The sequence below is a fragment of the Cygnus olor genome, chromosome 10, assembly GCF_009769625.2.
Source record: "Cygnus olor isolate bCygOlo1 chromosome 10, bCygOlo1.pri.v2, whole genome shotgun sequence".
In the NCBI taxonomy this organism is placed as follows: domain Eukaryota; kingdom Metazoa; phylum Chordata; class Aves; order Anseriformes; family Anatidae; genus Cygnus; species Cygnus olor.
In genome coordinates this window covers 637,945-657,131 of record NC_049178.1, presented here as the reverse complement: position 1 = coordinate 657,131, position 19,187 = coordinate 637,945, and the positions used below count along the sequence as shown (strand labels likewise).

General features: G+C 35.4%; 1 protein-coding gene across 16 annotated transcripts in view; it reads right to left on the bottom strand.

Annotated features, from left to right (window-relative positions):
• Positions 1-19,187, bottom strand: part of ERC2 (ELKS/RAB6-interacting/CAST family member 2) — a 511,348-nt gene that overhangs the window by 222,222 nt on the left and 269,939 nt on the right. For all 16 annotated transcript variants that reach the window (XR_005822988.1, XR_005822990.1, XR_005822989.1 and 13 more), the window contains one exon: positions 3,984-4,144. Coding sequence is in view for 12 of the 16 variants with exons in the window: in XM_040568867.1 (XP_040424801.1) it covers positions 3,984-4,144 (161 nt within the window). In the remaining 4 variants the exon portion in view is untranslated. The remainder of the gene's footprint in view (positions 1-3,983; positions 4,145-19,187) is intronic.

Sequence of the window (19,187 nt, the reverse complement as noted above, 5' to 3'; positions counted from 1 at the left end):
TCTAGTTTTGCATATCACAGTCTTCCCCTTAGGCTGTGATCCCTGACTTCCAGAATTCATTCAATGTCCCTCTTCATCCCTGTGATGTCTGCAGAAAGCCCACTTGAAGCTATTTTTATGCATCCATGGTACAATTTCCTGCACTAAAAGGGAGGAAGGGACCAGTCAGACAACACTACAGACAATCTTGCTTTGATTGACTTCCCTGCAGCAAGTTTCCTACTTGCTCTGTGCAGCTGCTCCTACCCAGTTCCTTAAACCAAAGCGACCCAGAGTACAGTCTTGCACCCAAGACTGGCACCTAGTGGCAAATGGCACTGCCCAGTCCTTTTTTGGCAGGTCAGCTGAACAACCAGCCCAGGAGGTAAAAGTGCAGTTTGGATTCAGCACTTCTGCAAAAAGTGGCAGCTGGTAGGACTGAATGCATGGTGGAAAAAACATGTTATCCTCTTCTTCCCACAAATATTTCGTCCTTGACTATACACAGGTGCTGTTAAATGAATGAAGTAAACATACGAAAAAAACAGAGATCAGCAATATTCATTTATTATTTTCAGTGAAAAAAATGGTGAACATTCTTAAACAAAGAAATGTTTAATTTTATACTGACACTATAAGAAAATTTACTGCAAAATCTAATTTAAAAAATAAACCTTTTTTTTTGACAGCACAGCAACATTCTATTTTTGTTATTGAATTAAAGGACTAGTAGCTGGTTATTTTATTAGGAGATCTTTAATGCTGCATTTGAAGTAATCGGATTTATTCCACAATAGGGAATATATGTTTTTTTCTTCTGAAAATTCGTAGTGAATTTCAGGGCAAAGTTGCTTCCAGCAAAACTGGTTTAGCAATACTCACAGGTGACAGCATGAACTTCATCAAAGGCAAGGAAATTACCCCACCTTTGAGACTCTTGGCAAGAATTTCATTCAGGTTGCTCTGAAAACTTCAGTGTACTAAGTTGACTGTTAAAAGAAATGCTCAGTAATTACAGTCGGAGCTCAAAAATTAAGAATTCACTGGTCTTCAAGACAAAACATGAAGTTCAGTTTTTTGCAAATATATGGAGATTAAGCTTTGGAGATTGCTGCTAAGTGTGCCTTTTTTGTCACATGTAACTAAGTTACTGAAGGGTCATTGAATGCAAAACCACAAAGATGTCTTTTTTTTCTAAATCTTCAATTTAAACATTGCTAATTAAAGTGTAGAAAGTGAATTTAAGGGATTTTTAACCAAGAAAACCCCAAGTTTTTGTAACAAAGTTGGGGATTTTTATTTTAATTTCAGTGTTTGCAGCTAGAAGATGAAATGCATATAATTTAAAAGTTGAACTTAACAAAAAAGGTGATGATAACTTTTACGTCTTCTCTTTCACATGGCATTAAACTTCCTTCTATGACTATTGGCTCTCCAGGTCAAACTTTATTATCTTTCAAAGGGAAAACAATTTTCACTATTTCTAAAAAGATTACCTATTCCATATAGTAAGATCCACATTCCATAAGTAAGTATTTTTATATAAAAATACTCATCCATCCATACAGCTATCTAATTTTGTTGCGGGCGGGTTTCAGAGTTTTGTAAGGATCCACCATACAGGAAAGGACACTCTATATGAAAGCATTTTGGATGCTCTGTAGTCATGAAAGCATGTTCAACAAATATGGGACTTCTGAAACATCTGAAAAAAGAAAAAACCCACCTCATAACAGATTACAAGTTTCTACCGTCCAGCTCTTTGTATTACAAAATGAATAGGCTTTCCTAGAAAAGGAAGTTCTCAGTAGGCTCTGTTCCTTCTTGTAGACACTCAGAAAACAAAAACATCTTGGAAAGAGTAGTTTACATATATATATTTCTAACAACCAATTTTTAATTTCAGGCCAACTAAAACATTTCTGTTGATGACAAACCTTTTTTTTTAAGCATCAAAATGGCTTTTGACATATTACACAACAGATTTTTTTTTAAAAAACAATCAGTTATTATGATATAAGCTCATTGATTTTATTTTGCTTGGAGGTAGAACGAGCATAAAGCATTAAGACAATTAGGTAACATGATGGATTTGAACACATGGTGCATTTTGCTGTTAACATGAATGCATAACTTCCATTAATGTCAGTATGAGTTATGCATACACCGTGCAAAAAAAAAAATACAACCATAAGAAAAACGTTTCCTCCAGAACTAAAATAGTAATATTTTTATAGACATTTGGGGGGGAATCTTATATTTAGAAAGTACAATACACATGCAAATCTTTCTCCAAACTTTAACACTTAGAAATTCTTTAGAGTAAAACTCATGTTTTCACATATTCGCATCAAGATAAGAGGAACTTGATGTTTATCTCCTTCCATCCAACTAACTTTCCTTTAGAGTACTTATGTAGTTCCCAGTTCAAAAAGACAAAACCAGACAATGAATAAGATCAAGCTGCTATCCACTTTTATTCTAAACTTCCTTAAATAACTGAATTTATATAGGGACATGTAATGACAACCGAAGAAATTACCTAAAACTGACAACCAATTGCAGCCAGTAAATTAAAATGGATCTTGGCAATGTCAGCCAGATGGGCCTAGAATGCAGAGTTATGTTTGGAACTTGAACATAATATAAGCATAGGAAATCATCATGAATGTTCTTAAACACACACTGCATGCCTATTTAACTGGAAGCTAGCAGCCAAGAACTGTAATCACTCAGTATTAAATACTAAAATGATAAATAAACGTTATGGTCAATGCTGCCAATTAATAAATTATCCTAAAATATACAGGAAGTAAAAATGATTATGTGAATTTGTGTATTTGTGCTCTCTGTTCAGTAATATTTTGCTGTGTGACTTTATATATATAGTTTTGTTCTCAAAGAAACAGACCAAGGCACTACACAGAAAATAAATGACTACATGAAAAATGGTTGTTCTGAACATCTAGGTTATTGTAGGTGAATCAATATTTACATATTTTAAAAAAGCATATAAATTCAATACATCACATAATACTGCAATTCATATGCATTTCCAATTTTCTGTATAGATATACACCTCATTAAAGTCAAAAGCAGAAGTTTTTTCTAATTTTACTGGGAACATTCATGGTTACATCACAGTGTTTCTTCACCTATGTTACGCAGCAGCCATTATTAAAATCTACTTTTATAAAACTGTAGTAAGCATATGTGGCCATTTGCCACTTCGTATTGTTTACAGCACTATTTTTCTGATTATGTACCTTCCTTTAAAATGTAAGGATAACTACAACAACTTAGCTAAAGCTAAATACGTCTTAAATGGTTTTATTTTTCTTTTTATCTCGCAATAAAATAGTTTTGAAATTATAACTGAGGATTTTATTTGTTGAACATTAATTATACACTTACCAACCTAGACAAGTCATAATAGCATCAGCCCTTTTTGGCAAATGCCATTTTTAAAGACATTTTAGACTCTTAATATGCTGTAATTACAGATATTTTCCTTTATCATGTGTAGAAAGTTAGATTTAATTACAGGTCTATCTTCATTTGCCAGTTCTGTACACATATATGGTAATAATGTGAACACAGATCTGTATTTGTATCTGTTGTTGTTTTTAACCCACTAAATTCAATAAACTTTGCACCATTCACAAAGTTTATAAACCTCTCTCTTTGCATTTGACACTAACAGGAACTCCAACACACAATTGTCACTGAAGGACAGGGCCTTAAATCCTCTCTTTTTCATGGAAGTTACACTACATTGATATTTTACTTACATGTAACAAATGACAGCTTTCAAAAACATTCTCATATCAATTGTTAAGTAATGAAATGACTTTTAAAATTAACACTCTTGCTTTTTATATTTTAAAAGGAATTTAGGTCCTACAACTATTGAAAGACCTTATATATAGACGAAAAAAAAGAAAGCTGAAAAAAAAACTCTTGAGAAAAAAATTATCTAGAAATAGAGAAATCAATGTACTTACTTCATTTCTAGAATTTCTTCAAGCTGTTTTCTCCTCTCTATTCTTAGGTTAGCCAGATGTGCTTCCTTCTCAGCCAAAGACTGCTGTGTTGAGGCAAGACGGGCTTTGGTAGAATCTAATTCTTGTCTAGTCTTTTCCAATGCATTCATCAGTTCTTCTACCTAAAAGAAGGAGAACTTTTTAAGCTCTATATTAAGCTTAATGAGTAAATCTTAAATCTATGTAAATACAGAAGAAAAAAAATCCACACACAAAAGGAATTATTTTAATTAAAAGGCTGTTGAAATCCATTCCTATTTTAGAAACTAACAACCAAAGTTAAATAATAATAATAATAATAATAACATTTCCATCTAGTAATAAGTAACATTTATACAAACCAGAACAAATACAGATTGCCAGAAATTTATTTAACCTGGAACACTGCCACATAGAGAAACAATTTACAAATATTTTCTGCACCATTTATATTTTTATAATTCAGGGTGTTGGTAACCCATCACAATACTACTTTCAGAAATTTTACATGCAGATAATAGATATGTACTTTAATATAAAAATGTAGCGTGGTCATCCACATGTTTTTCATCAGAAAATGCACACCCTTCTGCGCTGGAACAGGTTGCCTATGGAAGCTGTAGACTCTCCAAATCTTGACTGAATGAAACCTAGAGAATCTGATCACACTTTGAAGTTATCCCTGCTTTGAGAAGACATTTAGACTGCGTCACCTCCAGTGGTCCCTTCTAACCCAAACTATTCCCTGGTTCTGAACTTTAAATGTCTGTTATTGCTCTAATAACAACCAAGTTACTTTTCTCATGACAACTATGAGAATCTCTGAAGTGTGGAATACAGGAAAGTCGCGTGATCCCACTGTTTCTTTAGCATTGGTAAACATCAACTGGATTTAGGGTAAATTACTTGCAGGAATTCAGAAAAACTTCCTGTTTTCAGAAAAAAATATTTAGAAGTAAAAAAGTGTTTGCTATGCTTTATTAAATTATTTGAAGAACAAACTGGAGAGCAGAGATGACTACATATGTCACCTGTCTAGAAGCAGAAAAATCACTTGTGGGATGAATCACAGAACCAATGGGGGACAAATAGTTTCTGGTAAACAGGACACTTTAGTACACTTTCCCACTACTCTTAACAAATGTTCAAATGATAGTTTACTTGAAGAGCTGCAAATAAACAACAGATTTCATTTACTTGTATAAGGTACTGTGATTTAAATAATGAATACTGTATTTCCTGTATTTTCTTTTTTTTTTAACCTCCTTTGCCCAAATATTAACATTTTATAAATTAGCCAACACTTCAGGAAGAACATCTAAATAAAAAGAAATAGGAGAGAGGAAGAAAACTGGAACATATCCAGTTGTTCATGTTATACAAGTCCTTGTAAAGTGTTCATTTCTGCTAGTGTACTGAAAAGTCTAACAAAACTCAGCTGTGGTCATATAATCAATGTGTCTACAGGGAAAGTAAGATGTTTTCCCCCAAGCCAATGCTTAATTGTTGTTTGTTGTTGTTATCTAAGATCTACTAACATGCAATCAGTGTCTATAAACCACTTATTTTTGTTTCAAGCTGAACACTCATGGCTTTGCTTGCCTCCCATATAACAAGTTCAACAAAGCAAAATTAATAGTATCATCTTCATGAAATGAGAGATTATAATGAGCAGGACACGCACCCTGTTTGAATATGATACACAAATTGCTTATCCCTTCTACACAAGCTGCATCTGCATCTTTACAAACACTGTAAAAAGATCAATGGAATACTAGGACACATCTGATACCCTTCAGTGCCTAACAACTTGTATTAAAGCTCAATTCACACTTGGGAAAAAGGGGAAAAACATGGGAAAATAATAATAATAATAGCAATAATAAAAAGCGGGAGATAGAAATTTCTTAAAAATATACCCAATTTCTAATATACAACAACTGATACTTCATTTCCTATTTTAGTACAAGAACACAAATCTGTGCTGTCTCCAAGAAGAAGTCTCAACTACTAATAGTCTTATCTTTGTGGTTTTTAAAACACACAGTTTCTGCTGAACTTATAACTGCTTATCTGCTGCTCCAGGCTGATAGTTAATTTTGGGTAGCATACATTAACAGAAACAGTAGTGAGGATTCAAGACTGCAAAGTCAGTCACTCATACAGCCTCTTGCTTCAAGAGAGTGCCTTTAAACACCAAGTCACTCTACACTTGGAGATGCGAGTGTAAAATGGCAGAACAGTACCAGTTCCATATCTTTAGTACAACTGCCCTCCTTTTCCTACAGATTCAGCTTCAGCTGAGTTTATTATTTAACCTGTTGACTGACTGAATGCTCACCTAATTTCTGATATGTCACACCAGCTGTATTTTAAAATATTTATGGAAATTAAAGACTTCAGAAAAACAAAACTGTGGGTTTGTTAATGTATACTAATAACATACTTATACATTACCAGAGAAAAGAGATCAAAATTTGAAAGAAAAAAAAACTTTAAAAATTTAAATACGAAAACTTTTTCAAACCACAAATCATTAATACATGAAGACTTGAAAGTTATACTTCCATTTACACTTTCAACACAGTATTTGCCAGCTAGTTCTTCCTCCAGTTTTTAAATATGACCCAAGTTCTGAGATGTGTTTATTTAGTTAGCTGTCTCACCAAAATCTAGAGCAGAATTGAAATGGCAGACATTTGTAGAAGAAAATGATTTTTCAATTTTTTCTTTAATCAGGTATTTTATTATGAAATCACAATATGTGAGTGCCGATGTAGTACACACAATCATCTTCATATAATTATATAGCTGTAGCACATATCACAATGGATAAATAAACATTGATGGTAGTTTTATCTAGATATAAAAGTCTAGTTGGAAAAAAAAGGCAGTGTAAAACAAACCAAATTCTTAATGCAAGCACATATTTTCTTCTTTGATACTAGAATTAAAATGATAGCAGAAAATATTAAGGGTGAACATTGATTTACTATCTCCTCATGCAACTTGGAGGAACAGAGATGAATCCAGTACTACAATGGTAAAATTTTCTGACCTACGGCAAAATGCTTCTTTCTAGTGAATTTAGTTGTACTGCATCTACAAAATTCTGTGCACCCATGAGTCCTTTCCTCTCCAAAATGCTGGTACCATCCTGCCTCCAGACTTGTTTTTTCTGCTTGTTTTGGTTTCTCCACTGTCCAGATATTGAACCGAGTCCCCTGTTGATGCATTAGTTTCACATATTAACATACTTTTCTCAACGTTGTCTGAAGGATCAAGATAAACTGTATAGATTATTATATTTGGTACCTGTATTGCCTCATCCAGGCCTTTTCCTTCAAAATTAAGGCATCTGTTCTACCTAAATTAACACACAGGCCTCCTTGTAACGTTTATTTATATGGAAGTACAGAAAGCATCTCAGCTTAATTGCTGAGGATCAGCACTGTGTTCCGGATGCACGCAGCATCTCCAAGACCTTCAGGCGTTGCCGTCCCCGGGCGGGCCCTGCTGGTGGTGCCCTCCCGCAGCATCCATCTCTGCCTTGCAGCGACACTTTTCAGGCAGCTGGCAGGAACACCTCTGACTTCCCATTGGTCTGCTCCTCAGCCAGCCGGCCTGAGAGCCTGCTCATTTTTCCCCACCGTATCTGGTAGTTTAACTGCTTCTGGGCACAAACCTTTTCATTTTAGATATCAGCTTAAGAACGAATAAGAATTCATGTTTTAAAAGAGTTTACTGTGAGAGCCTCGATGAATACAAAGTTCTTCGCTATTGAATGCTCTATGCCCTGAATATAATTGTAGGGATTTTATTATTATTATTATTATTATTTGTGCAAAACAATGGCTTCTTTTTATCCTTTTCACTTTCAAATAAAAGCCATTTTACTTTCAGAAAGCCTGACATCAGCACTTCAAGGGTTTTAATAAAATCAGTACCAGAATTTGTTTACATTTCAGAATGGCAGAAAACCACCAAACCAAACTATTACAATTCCTTCTTAATTTTGAGTCTATTTTAAATGAACACTTGCTACTTCTTCTGCAGTTTCACATCTTCAAGTCGCATCAGTACACACATCACTTTCACACCAAGATAAGAAAAGAAAAAGAAATTAACGTGGCTGAAGTATACATCTGCATTACCAGATTCTGTAAATTAAAGAAAATTAGAGTTCAAATGAATGACAGTTTATTAAAAATGCCCTGGAGCATTCTTAATTCCAGATTGGATTCAGCTCAGCACAACTCATGCTAACATAATACTGTTCCAGTTTGTGGGAATAAGGAGGGGGAGGGACAACTGCGTGTTTTCTCAGTTCAAGTATAGTGTATTTCTGCAGAATGACAAAAAGCTGTCAGCTCAGCAGCAATCAAGGTTAGTATTGTCAGCATTAGGACCTTCAAAAGGTGGGCACTTCATTTTAACAATGATATTAGTTATAAATACAAGAGTTTGGGATTTCCCTTACTGACTTGTTCACGTATCAGTAGCTATACAAATCTGGATGCCTACTTTAATTTGAAACCTAACCTCATGTTAGCACACATTGATTATTTATTAATTTTACAGAGTAAAATTCACATTCGTATCTCCTACTATTTAGTTCTAGCTTCATCACTTTTCTTTAATGCAACAACAATACTATTATGGATAATTAGAAAAAAAAAAAGTGTAACGAATTCATCCAGTATGAATTTATGTGAGTTCCATTTTTATAATAAAAATTCATGGGAAAAAAAAAAAAAAAGTTGTTTTCAAAGGTCCTTCCTTTTTCCATTTGCTAAGAAAATGCTTTATGCTTTTTTTTTCCTCTAAGTTACCCACTATATAAACTTCAGTTATCTCTAGTTCTGTGAAGATTAATAATTTTTTCCTCTTCATGATTAAGCATCAGATTGAAAAAAAAAAAAAAAAGGAGAGATTAGATTAGATTCCTTAAAGTTTCTCTATGTGGCTTTCATACGAAATTATTCTGTCACTGGACTAAAAGGACATAGGTAACACAGTCACAGTGATGTGGGAAAACCTGGATTTGTACGCACAAGTAGCCACATACCAGCTCTTCTGACTCAGGCAGCGGACTTCAACTTTTTGCACGAATGGCTTGCCAGTGCTTCACATAATGAAGGATGCATGCCAGCCATCCTGCTCAGAACCTCTCTATCTCATGGCCAACTCAATTACAGACACACAGATCCAACACAAGTCATGTGGACTTACTGGTCTTACCCTGCTACGTGGTTTGAAAATACCTTGTTTCTTTGCGTTCCTAATGGGAATTTCTCCAGTGTACAACAGTCTAACTAGTTTCATTACAAAGGTGCTTTTCACAAAAGGGAACAGACATAGTTAAGTGTCACACTGAGTTTTGCAAGACATGGAAATAAGTTCTCTATCATGCTCCCTTCTGCTTTCTTCTCTTCCCATTTGCTATCCATAGTGAAATTCCTCACCTCAGACTTCTTCTATCACAGTTTTTAAACCCAGAAAACAGGTCTAACAAAAACAATATAGTTAGGGAGACTGATGTTCCTGAACTTTTTCTTTCAAATCAAGAAATAAGTCACATATTGGAGTCTCACAATTTTGGATATTGACAGAAAAGAAGAAAGAAATCATACTCATGAATGTGTATACACTTTAAAATAAACATTTTGATGAAGGATTTGACAGGAAGTAAGTACAAGTTTTATAAAATTTAGGATAATAGTTCATTTTCATTTCCTGTTTTTTTGTTTTGTTTTTATCATAAGTAGAGCCCAATGCAGTGGGAGTATGACAAATTACCAGACGTGCTGAAAAAGCAACCCTCATTAAATGCTTTGCCATCTCCATAGGAACAGAATAGCAAAATTATCAAGTGGGATGCCATGCTGCCATATTTGAAATCAGAACCTTACTGAGATTACTACATAAAATAGCATTTAAAATACTTTAATCCTTTTGCTAAGTCTTATGTTAACAATATATGAGGCTTAGTTTTCTAAGATAAGGAAGAGACAGTATAGATACAGGACAAATTTCTCACCTAGACTTGGTAGGGACCACAGTCAGGGGAAGAAGGTACCTTAGTTCCCATAGTTTTTCTTTACTGGCAGTCCCATGGTGGCTACCAGTCATGTTCACTGGTATCAGTGCAGAATTATGATAGAGATATATTTCCACCCCTGCATAAAATATTCTAGAATTAAGTGGATTCCCCTAGATTAAAAGAAATACATATCCTAATTAAAAAGATTAATAGCGTAGCAGTCTTTACTATGTTAATGTGAGATTCTGCAAGACAGTTCTAGGAAATGTACTGAAATGATTAACTTTCTTGATACTGCCAGTAAGAATTTCCATCATTTTTTATTCTAAACCTCAGTTGTTCACAAGGACCATGTAGGATAACAACATATTTCTTGGATTCATTATCTGGTCTTCCGATTAAGATAATGATTTCACCTATAATTAAAAAACATACTTAAAATCTTTTGAAAATATTTGTAATAATCAGCTAAATATAATAATAATCAATTATAAGAGCCAAATATAAAAAAAAAATAACCAAAAGCAAAGAGATTTGTATATACATATAATTGCATATATATTGTTTAAATTAATGTTATTTATACCATCATTTTCATTTGATTTAATCTTTGTTCTCTAGTGTTATGTTTCTTCAAGTGCAACCACAGCAGCAAAATGTGAATGTGACCTCCTGCAGAATTGAAAAAGGATGGGCAAAGTTGCAGGATACCCCTTGCAGATGCAGCTGGAACAATTTACCCCAAATGAGAGCTTCTCCATTAGCAGCAAAATACAATTATATGCTGGAGTAGTTACTATAACATTCTGATTTTGCTACGCTATATAATTAGAAGTAAACCCCACACCATGTCAATAAAGATACAGTATCCAAAGTGCTGCATGAATCAGTCAAAAAATGTTCTTTGTCCAAGGTAAACTTCACGCTGACAAGGCCTAACTCACCATCGGCCTCATTCAACTCTAGAAGTCATCCAGACATGCGCTGTAATGGAAACAAGACCAGGCACCTGAGCAATTGTGCAACTCCACTTCGTACAAAAACAGGAGCATCTTTTTATTTTTTTTTCTTTTGATTTGAAAAATAGTATCATAGAATATCCCGAATTGGAAGGGACCCATAAGGATCATCGAATACAACTCCACACAGGTCTACCCAAAAATTCAGAACATATGACTAAGAGCACAGGCCAAATGCTTCTTAAACTCCAACAGGCTTGGTGCAGTGACTGCGTCCCTGGGGAGCCTGTTCCAGTGCACGACAACCCTCTCAGTGAAGAGCCTCTTCCTGATATCCAGCCTCAACCTCCCCTGTCACAGCTTGACACCATTCCCTTGGGTCCTATCGCTGGTCACTAAAGAGAACAGATCAGTGCCTGCCCCTCCACTCCCCCTTGTGAGGAAGTTGTAGGCCACAATGAGGCCTCCCCTCAGCCTCCTCTCTTCCAGGCTGAACAGGCCTATTGACCTCAGCTGCTCCTCATACATCTTCCCCTCTAGGCCCTTCACCATCTTTGTAACCCTCTTCTGGACACTCTCCAATAGTTTCACATCCTTTTTGTACTGTAGTGCCCAGAACTGCACACAGTACTCGAGGTGAGGCTGCACCAGCGCAGAGTAGAGTGGGACAATCGCTTCCCTCAACCAACTAGCAATGCCGTGCCTGATGCACCCCAGGATATGGTTGGCCCTCCTGGCTGCCAGGGCACACTGCTGGCTCATATTCATATTTCATGGCCATATCTAGTTAGTTTCTTCTCTCTCACCAAGCTTCATTTCAGCAAATCTGTTTCAAATGGCTGGTGGCTTCAGTTCTGCTCAAACTTACACTTGTTTGATACCATGTGACCCTAATTACAAAAGTCGCATTAATGGTGCTTTATAGTTGTGCAAATGAACAGATTCAGATGTTATATATTGAAAAATTACAGAGCTCAACATAGTGTTTCCAGAAGTATTATATATATATATATAGGTAATTGAATTAGCTATTGAACGTATGTTCAATATGGACACTCAGTTGTCCAACAGGATATTGTATGTGGAAGAGAACTCTTACAGACTGAAAACAATTACGCTGTGTGATTTCAGCGTTGAGTCTTTTTAGATAAAGCATGCAAGTAGAGCAGAGCAACTCTTTAGCTGGTGTTAAAGTACAGCGCTGTCAGACTGGCCTCTCTGGTTAATGTCAATAGCACTGCGTATAAAAGGTGACTGAAGTGTGTACAAATGTTGATCTTTGGAGAAGGCATGCCTAGAATCATACACACATCTACTATTTCATCCACCAGGTCAACTTCAGGGGGAGAGGGCAAATTGGAAGTTTTCTTGCCAAAAGTTGATTCTTAACACACTTGTTAGGTTACACTGCACAAAGCTACTTCCCCCATGCTTTTAATCCATAATCCCAATATATTATTAGTTAGAAATGCTTCTCCCTTAGAGCATTTCCAAAGGCAGCAGGGATTCACATGGCATGTGTAAAGTCTTACTGCAAACACACAGTTTATGTACGTAAGAGTTTCTCCACACACTACAGCATGGTTACATATTGTAAGAAAGCATGCAAGAGTTAAAGTGAAAATGTTATAGTATGAAAACGCTTGGATAATTTCACATGAGAAATCTCAGAAAATAAGGTTTCCTATCCACTTCTAGTACAAGATAAGTAACATTAATATGCAGCAAGAGAAATAAAAAGATTGTGCACTTGGTAACAGCGTATAGCTTCTGTACCAAGGAAATTTGATACCATCTTTAGTACAGTGACATTTAACATAGAGTTCATGTGAGCACTAAATGCCCAAGCAAGCTGTATCTGCACTCTTCTTTTAATGCAGATAATCTTTTCCTGTTTACTTAATTCTATGGCATTTTTACTATAAACTTATTTATGCAATATTTTATAGGCTTGGCACACCTACAAAGGTCACAGTGACTTGGATATGCTACATGCTTTAAACCTAAAATAAAGTGATTGCTATTGTATATAATGCAATATTCCCTACATAAATAACTTTAAGCAAAGTCATGGGATAGCTATACATTAAAGAGCCAAGTTCTCTCTCTGGCACACCTATTTGCAAATCACTCCTATCAAGAAAAAAATTAATACTTATAATAAAGGTATAGTAATTGGTAGTTTAGTTACATCCTCATTCAAATTTATCTACAGCCATGGGAGAAGTACAGAAGAATTCATGGAACAGGATTACAAACGATTCACTAATTTAATTATTTTAGTCACGATATGCACATTATCAACACAAATTTACCAGTATGGGTTCTGTCTCTATATGTCAAATACATTGCACCTAAGACCTAAATATATATCTGTTGTATCTCATTTCAGGTACTTTTCTCTGTTGGCAGGGAAAAAGGTTCCATAGAAAGTAATCTTTCTAGAAGAAAAAAATAGAAAAAAAAAGTAGAAAACAAACAAACATAAAATCAAAACTGCTCTGGAGGGTCAGCTCAGGAAGAGACTAGTCAATAGGATCAAAACTGAAGTGCTTATGATTCTGTCCAGGATAGGATAGACGACAGGACAATGTGAGGAAGCCTGCAGCAGACAAGAAAATGTCTGGTAACTGGACTCCATTATTAACACATGATAAGCTAGGAATGATCACATGACAGAGCAAAAATATCAACCCAGAATTTGTCAGAAGGAATTCCCCTCCATGATGGCAGTTCACAATGAGCATGTCAGATTTTCAGAGCGCTAAATAGAAGTCTTACCCAAATGGGAGCTCCTTGTTCATGACCCTACCCTCGCACCTAATACACAGTAACAAGCTTACTGGATAAATCAGCTTTGGGTCACTGTGGCCTTCCCTCTATCAACACCCTAGAGAGTTCTCCATGGGAGGAAGGAGCAGTGCCAGAGGAGCAGGATGCTGAACTGAATTCATCAACAGCCTCAGGAAACATTACTTGTGCAAAAAGGGAGCCAGATGTGAAAGTGGTCGCACAGCCTGTTGGTTCCCAGAGCAGGGCTGCCAGCAGCCAGCAGAAGCCATGAAGGAAGTAACAGACCCCACGGGCGCCTTTGCGATGCTACAGGCACTCCAGCTCCGGAAGAAGCCATGCAGCAACTGAGCAGATCCTTACACATGCACACACAGCATGCAACACTGCAGAATTACAACACTGCAGAGAGACAGAATGTGCAGAATTACACACACACAGCATGCAGAAATTAAACTATGTAGAAATGGCTCTCTATGATTACACAGAAGGGAGAAGAAAATCAGGTCGGGGAGAGAACACTGGCAAGGGCAGGAAGGTAGCCCAAGGAATACTGTCCTTTAGAAACTGCAAACTTCTCATCGATCATTATCTGAAGAAAGGAAGGAAAAGCAAAGGGCCTTTATAACAATGGTTTTACTTCATGCTAGCTCCTGAAAAGAGTTCATCTCCATCTGTTTATTAAAGACGGCAGTAGCTAACAATAAATAAAATTATTGGAAACGACAAAGATGTTGAATCACAGAACTTGCTCGTTTCTGGCTTACTGGAAAGCTTTCACAGACTATCACTGAACCAAAACAAGGTTTCATGAACATACCCAGATGAAGAAAAAGCTGGCACAAAGTATTGTATCACCTACAGAGAAAGCAAAGATTTAAATCCTGCCATATCAGTTTGTGAGACATTGGCCCAGGTATAAAGATGCAAATGCTGTAAGTCAAAGTTCTAGCAGTAAGCCTTTCCATTTGTTTTCCCTCATGCCGTTAATGATACACCAGCAAAACACACATTTGGCAATGCATTTCTGCTGACCGGTAGATTCTGTTTTGCTAGACTGAATAAAAGGGGAGAACGGGAAGATTATCATAGTTCCACCCCTATTCATCTTGCCAATTTAATAATCCACCACGTACTAGGAAATAATAGTAAAAAGTCCATTCTAGACCCTTCTGGCTTTTGAGGGAGTAAGTATCACTGAGCTGCCTCGAGCAAGCTCACAGAATTTGCTGAACTAACTCTTCCAATTCATCTTCCCAACCTGCTGGCCTAGGTCATACTAGAAATTTTCTCCTTATTACTCTTGGAGTTCCAAATTCTGCTCAGTAGTCACTCAACTAAATGGTACTTATGGTCTTTCCCTTTTTATCTTCTCAGCCCAAAGATGTGGTAGCTGAAATAGTCTAACAAATCTTCCCTGCAGAAGGTGATTTATTTCCCAACTATTATCTCCTAGTTATTGCTCAGCCTCTTTGTAGGCACAACAACTGGACTAAGGCAGCTTTTCTCATTTAATGATTACAAGTTTTTGACTTCTATTAGAATAGATACTGAAGAAATATTGAAGAATAACAGCTGTCTATATAGAACTTTCATGCTTCTTAAATCGCATTATATTAACAGGAACCCTTGTGAAAGGCAGTCTCACTAGATACAAGAATTTTATTTACAGGTACAAAGAAAGTTTCGCTATGGATAAAGTAATAGTCAGTTTCAAATATGAAAAGTAAGAGAAACTGCACTCTTGACCTGACCTGGGCAATGATAATAATAGTCCTATGAAATTTCATAAAGATTTTACTACTGTTAATTACTTTTGTATGAACATTATTTAGATAACCCAGCAATGGAAGTTTATATAAAATCCTAAGTTTTATACAGCTATAAATACTTTTTTTTTTTTTAGGCAAAATATATTAGGCAGATTTTGATGAGAACAATAAGATATTTTTTTTTTATCAGATGAAAAAAGAAAAGTAGTGACAAGATCTGTGATTAACATGAGCTGACTTTTGTTCCTCAACTGAATGTTTGTTTTCCTTCTTATTCTCTCAAGCCGTTTACACCACATGAGGCAAAAAGCAGGAGACTATAAACAGAAAACGTGCACATAAGCAAGCTGGTATTATTCACTCTGTTTCCAGGCAAAATATATCGTCATTAAAAAGACAAGCTAAGTCACAGGACTTACAAAACCTACAGTAGGGAAGCTTAAACTGACCTTGATGTATGTAAACTAGATCAATGGGAACTGCATTTTGGATCTGCTTAACCTTTCATGTAAACTACGACCCCTTGCCACAGTTCATATTCTGTGTAGTAATCCTCATCAATGTGAGGTTGTTCCATTAGGACACGTCTTTTATTAAGACTCTCATCCCAAGACAGATTTGGTTTCAGAGGACAGAGATGACTGTCCATACCACATTGTACATTTGATATATATCAAATACATCATTGTATTTTTCAAGATCTAGAGCCTTTATCCAAGGAACACAATTCCATGAGCCATGATACATTAAAACGATATTAGAGTGCATTTATGAACATGCATATTTACATAGAACATTATAAACCAATGCATTCATTTTTTGCAACTTTGTACAAGCCTTTGTCCCACAAACAAACTTTACCACAGTAATTGCTGCTGTACACTAGTTAAGTTCTTTAAAGAATCAAATTTGTATTTTACCTGTGCAGGTAAAACTTGCAAATCTAAAAAAAAATATCTCAAAAGTATCATGTAGTAACTGAGCCATTATGCACTCACTATGAATTAAGTAAGCAGTTTTTTTAAAGCAGAAGAACATTTCAACCTATTCCAAGGCTCCTGATACTGAAACATGATTCTTTAATGATTAAATTATACTTACTGTTCCAGATGGACTATTCAGTCCATTAGCTCCAGTACATCTCACAGTAAATGAAACTTCTCGAGCATCTGATCTGTATTATAAGCAAAAACCTCAATGACATATTGACATGTTTTAAGAGATCTCACCTCCAAAATATTAAGGAAAGTAAAACTTACTGTCTTCCACAGCATAATGAAAGTAGAAACACCAAGAATATAACTGTTGTGCTTACAACATGCAAAGCCATAGTTAGAAAACTGCCTAGGACTGTTAGAATTATGACTCCTGTGTTACGTATACAGGACTTTAAAAAGCAAGCTATATAGTTATTTAGTTATTTTATTCTTCATATGCAAATATTACTTGAAATGTTTGGGAAAGAGGATAGTCTAAATATAATATACTTCTAGTGTAAAAGCATTTGCTTCATTTAGTCCTCAAGCACTGCTGATGGCAGAACGAGATTGGAATGTGCAGATAATTATCTTTGAGGCTAGTCAACAGCTAGAAGTCCCTCATAATATCACCTTTAAGATCAAGCCAAGACATTCCAGTCTGACTCAAGATTTATTTATTAAAGGATTTAGCACTTTTAGATCCAATATTGCCAGGAAGACCACCAATTTCCATTCCCAAATATCTAATTTCTCCAGTTTCTTGGTGCATACATAAGACCGTCAAAATCATTTCAGTGCACATATGCACGTAAAGGACTTCTAAACTCCTCACTAAGATAAATTCCACAGGAAACACCTCTACAAAGCAAAATCTCCACTGAGACTGTAGGAGATTTCCACAGTTCTCATCTATTTCACCAACACAGCTTAGATAACTGCAGGCATCTATAATTGAAAGTTGGATTTTTCTTGATTGGTATGAGGAATACTGAGAAGACTAGTGTTTCGAGATTAGTAGAAAAAAATGAAATTAAATCATTGGTACATGAAATATTTTTATCTGTCATTTTTCTTGACCTAACAAAGACAAAAGACAGAACAATTAGACAACAAATGTAATGTAAGCATTGGTATATCAGATGTGCTTTGAATATTTTCTCATGTAGGGAGAGAGCTAGACAGGTAAAACAAGGTTTGTTTTTTTTTTCCCTTGCAAAAGCTCTGTTCAAAATGAGTAAAGAAAATTGTTATTTAAAACTATATCTCAACAATTCTCTGTTGTAAATTGTCTTTTTTCAGTCTGGGGTCTTTTTTGTGCTGGTGCCACTTATCTAAAATCTACTGTTCATGACTTAAGATCAAAAGTAATGGCTTATAATACAACATCTGTTCCATAAATTCATGTGATAGTGTAATATTAAAGAGGCTTTCTATAAATGAACAGAAAAGAAATATAGCCTTTCTACATATAATGGATTTGGTCAACAAAAAAACTAAACATTCACAGTATGATCCTGGTTATCCAAACTTCCCTGCTGCATCTAATGAACTGTTAACATGTCTTCCTGTGACAGTGACTCCTCGCGATACAAACTTTGAATCATCCAGACTAATTTAGTGTCATACAGGCTGAATAACTGGTATCCTACTGTAGGCATTATGAATATAGTGCATCTCATGGTACTTCATGTAATGTTATACAACATTCCACCTCAAGAAGAGGGAAAATTAGCCATTACAAGAGTAACCCTCATTATTATAAATCCAAAGTAACATATGGTAATAGAAATAATAAAAACTATTAATCTACTTCTCTCTTGTAATACTACATAAGGAAAAGTATGTCATATTCAAAAACCCCGAATTACTGGCAAAGAACATTAAAATATAAAAGAAATTATATATAAAAGAAAAAAGAATATCTGCTTTTCCAAGATAGTATCGGTAGTATCTGTCTCTCCTTTACTTAAGTAGAGTTAGCAGTTAAGCTGCCAAAAAGAGGCCCAGAAGATAAAAGATTTCCCAAACTGAGTAACTTAAGTTTCCTGGAAAGAAGATTCAAACTCCTTATCTTAAAGGACAGCAACCTCCCTCCCTGACACTGCTCCCCCCTTTCTCCAAAGTTTTTCAAAGAAAAGAAAAAAAAACAGAAAATGTCCATTATATCCTTTGTCAAGAGAATATATTCTGCTCCCACTTACTGCCATTTGCAAGGTAGAAACAGTATCATTAGTACTGATAGCAATCCACTATTATTTTAACTCAGAGTTGCATTTATAAACTAAAACCATGCTAATATTCCCAGTAAAGGCTTATAAGTTAGAAGCCCACATGGTCCCAAATTCACTGTAATATCTTAAATAAGAGTCTTGAAAAAACAAAGAACTGAACCAAAGGTAAGAGCATTGTTGTCTTTAACAGCGAAGTCAACTCAGAAATAAACACAACTGTTCATGAGAAAGATATTAGAAGCAGTAAATTTTCTGGTGATGAGTGGTCTTAGGTGTATAATTTATGTGTGCAAACACTCACTGGTGGTGTGACCAGAAACACAGATATCATGGAATGAAAAAGAAGAAAAAGTAGGAAAAAGTAGAAGATGTGGATATATGCTCTACTAGACTGATAAATATAACTAGCAA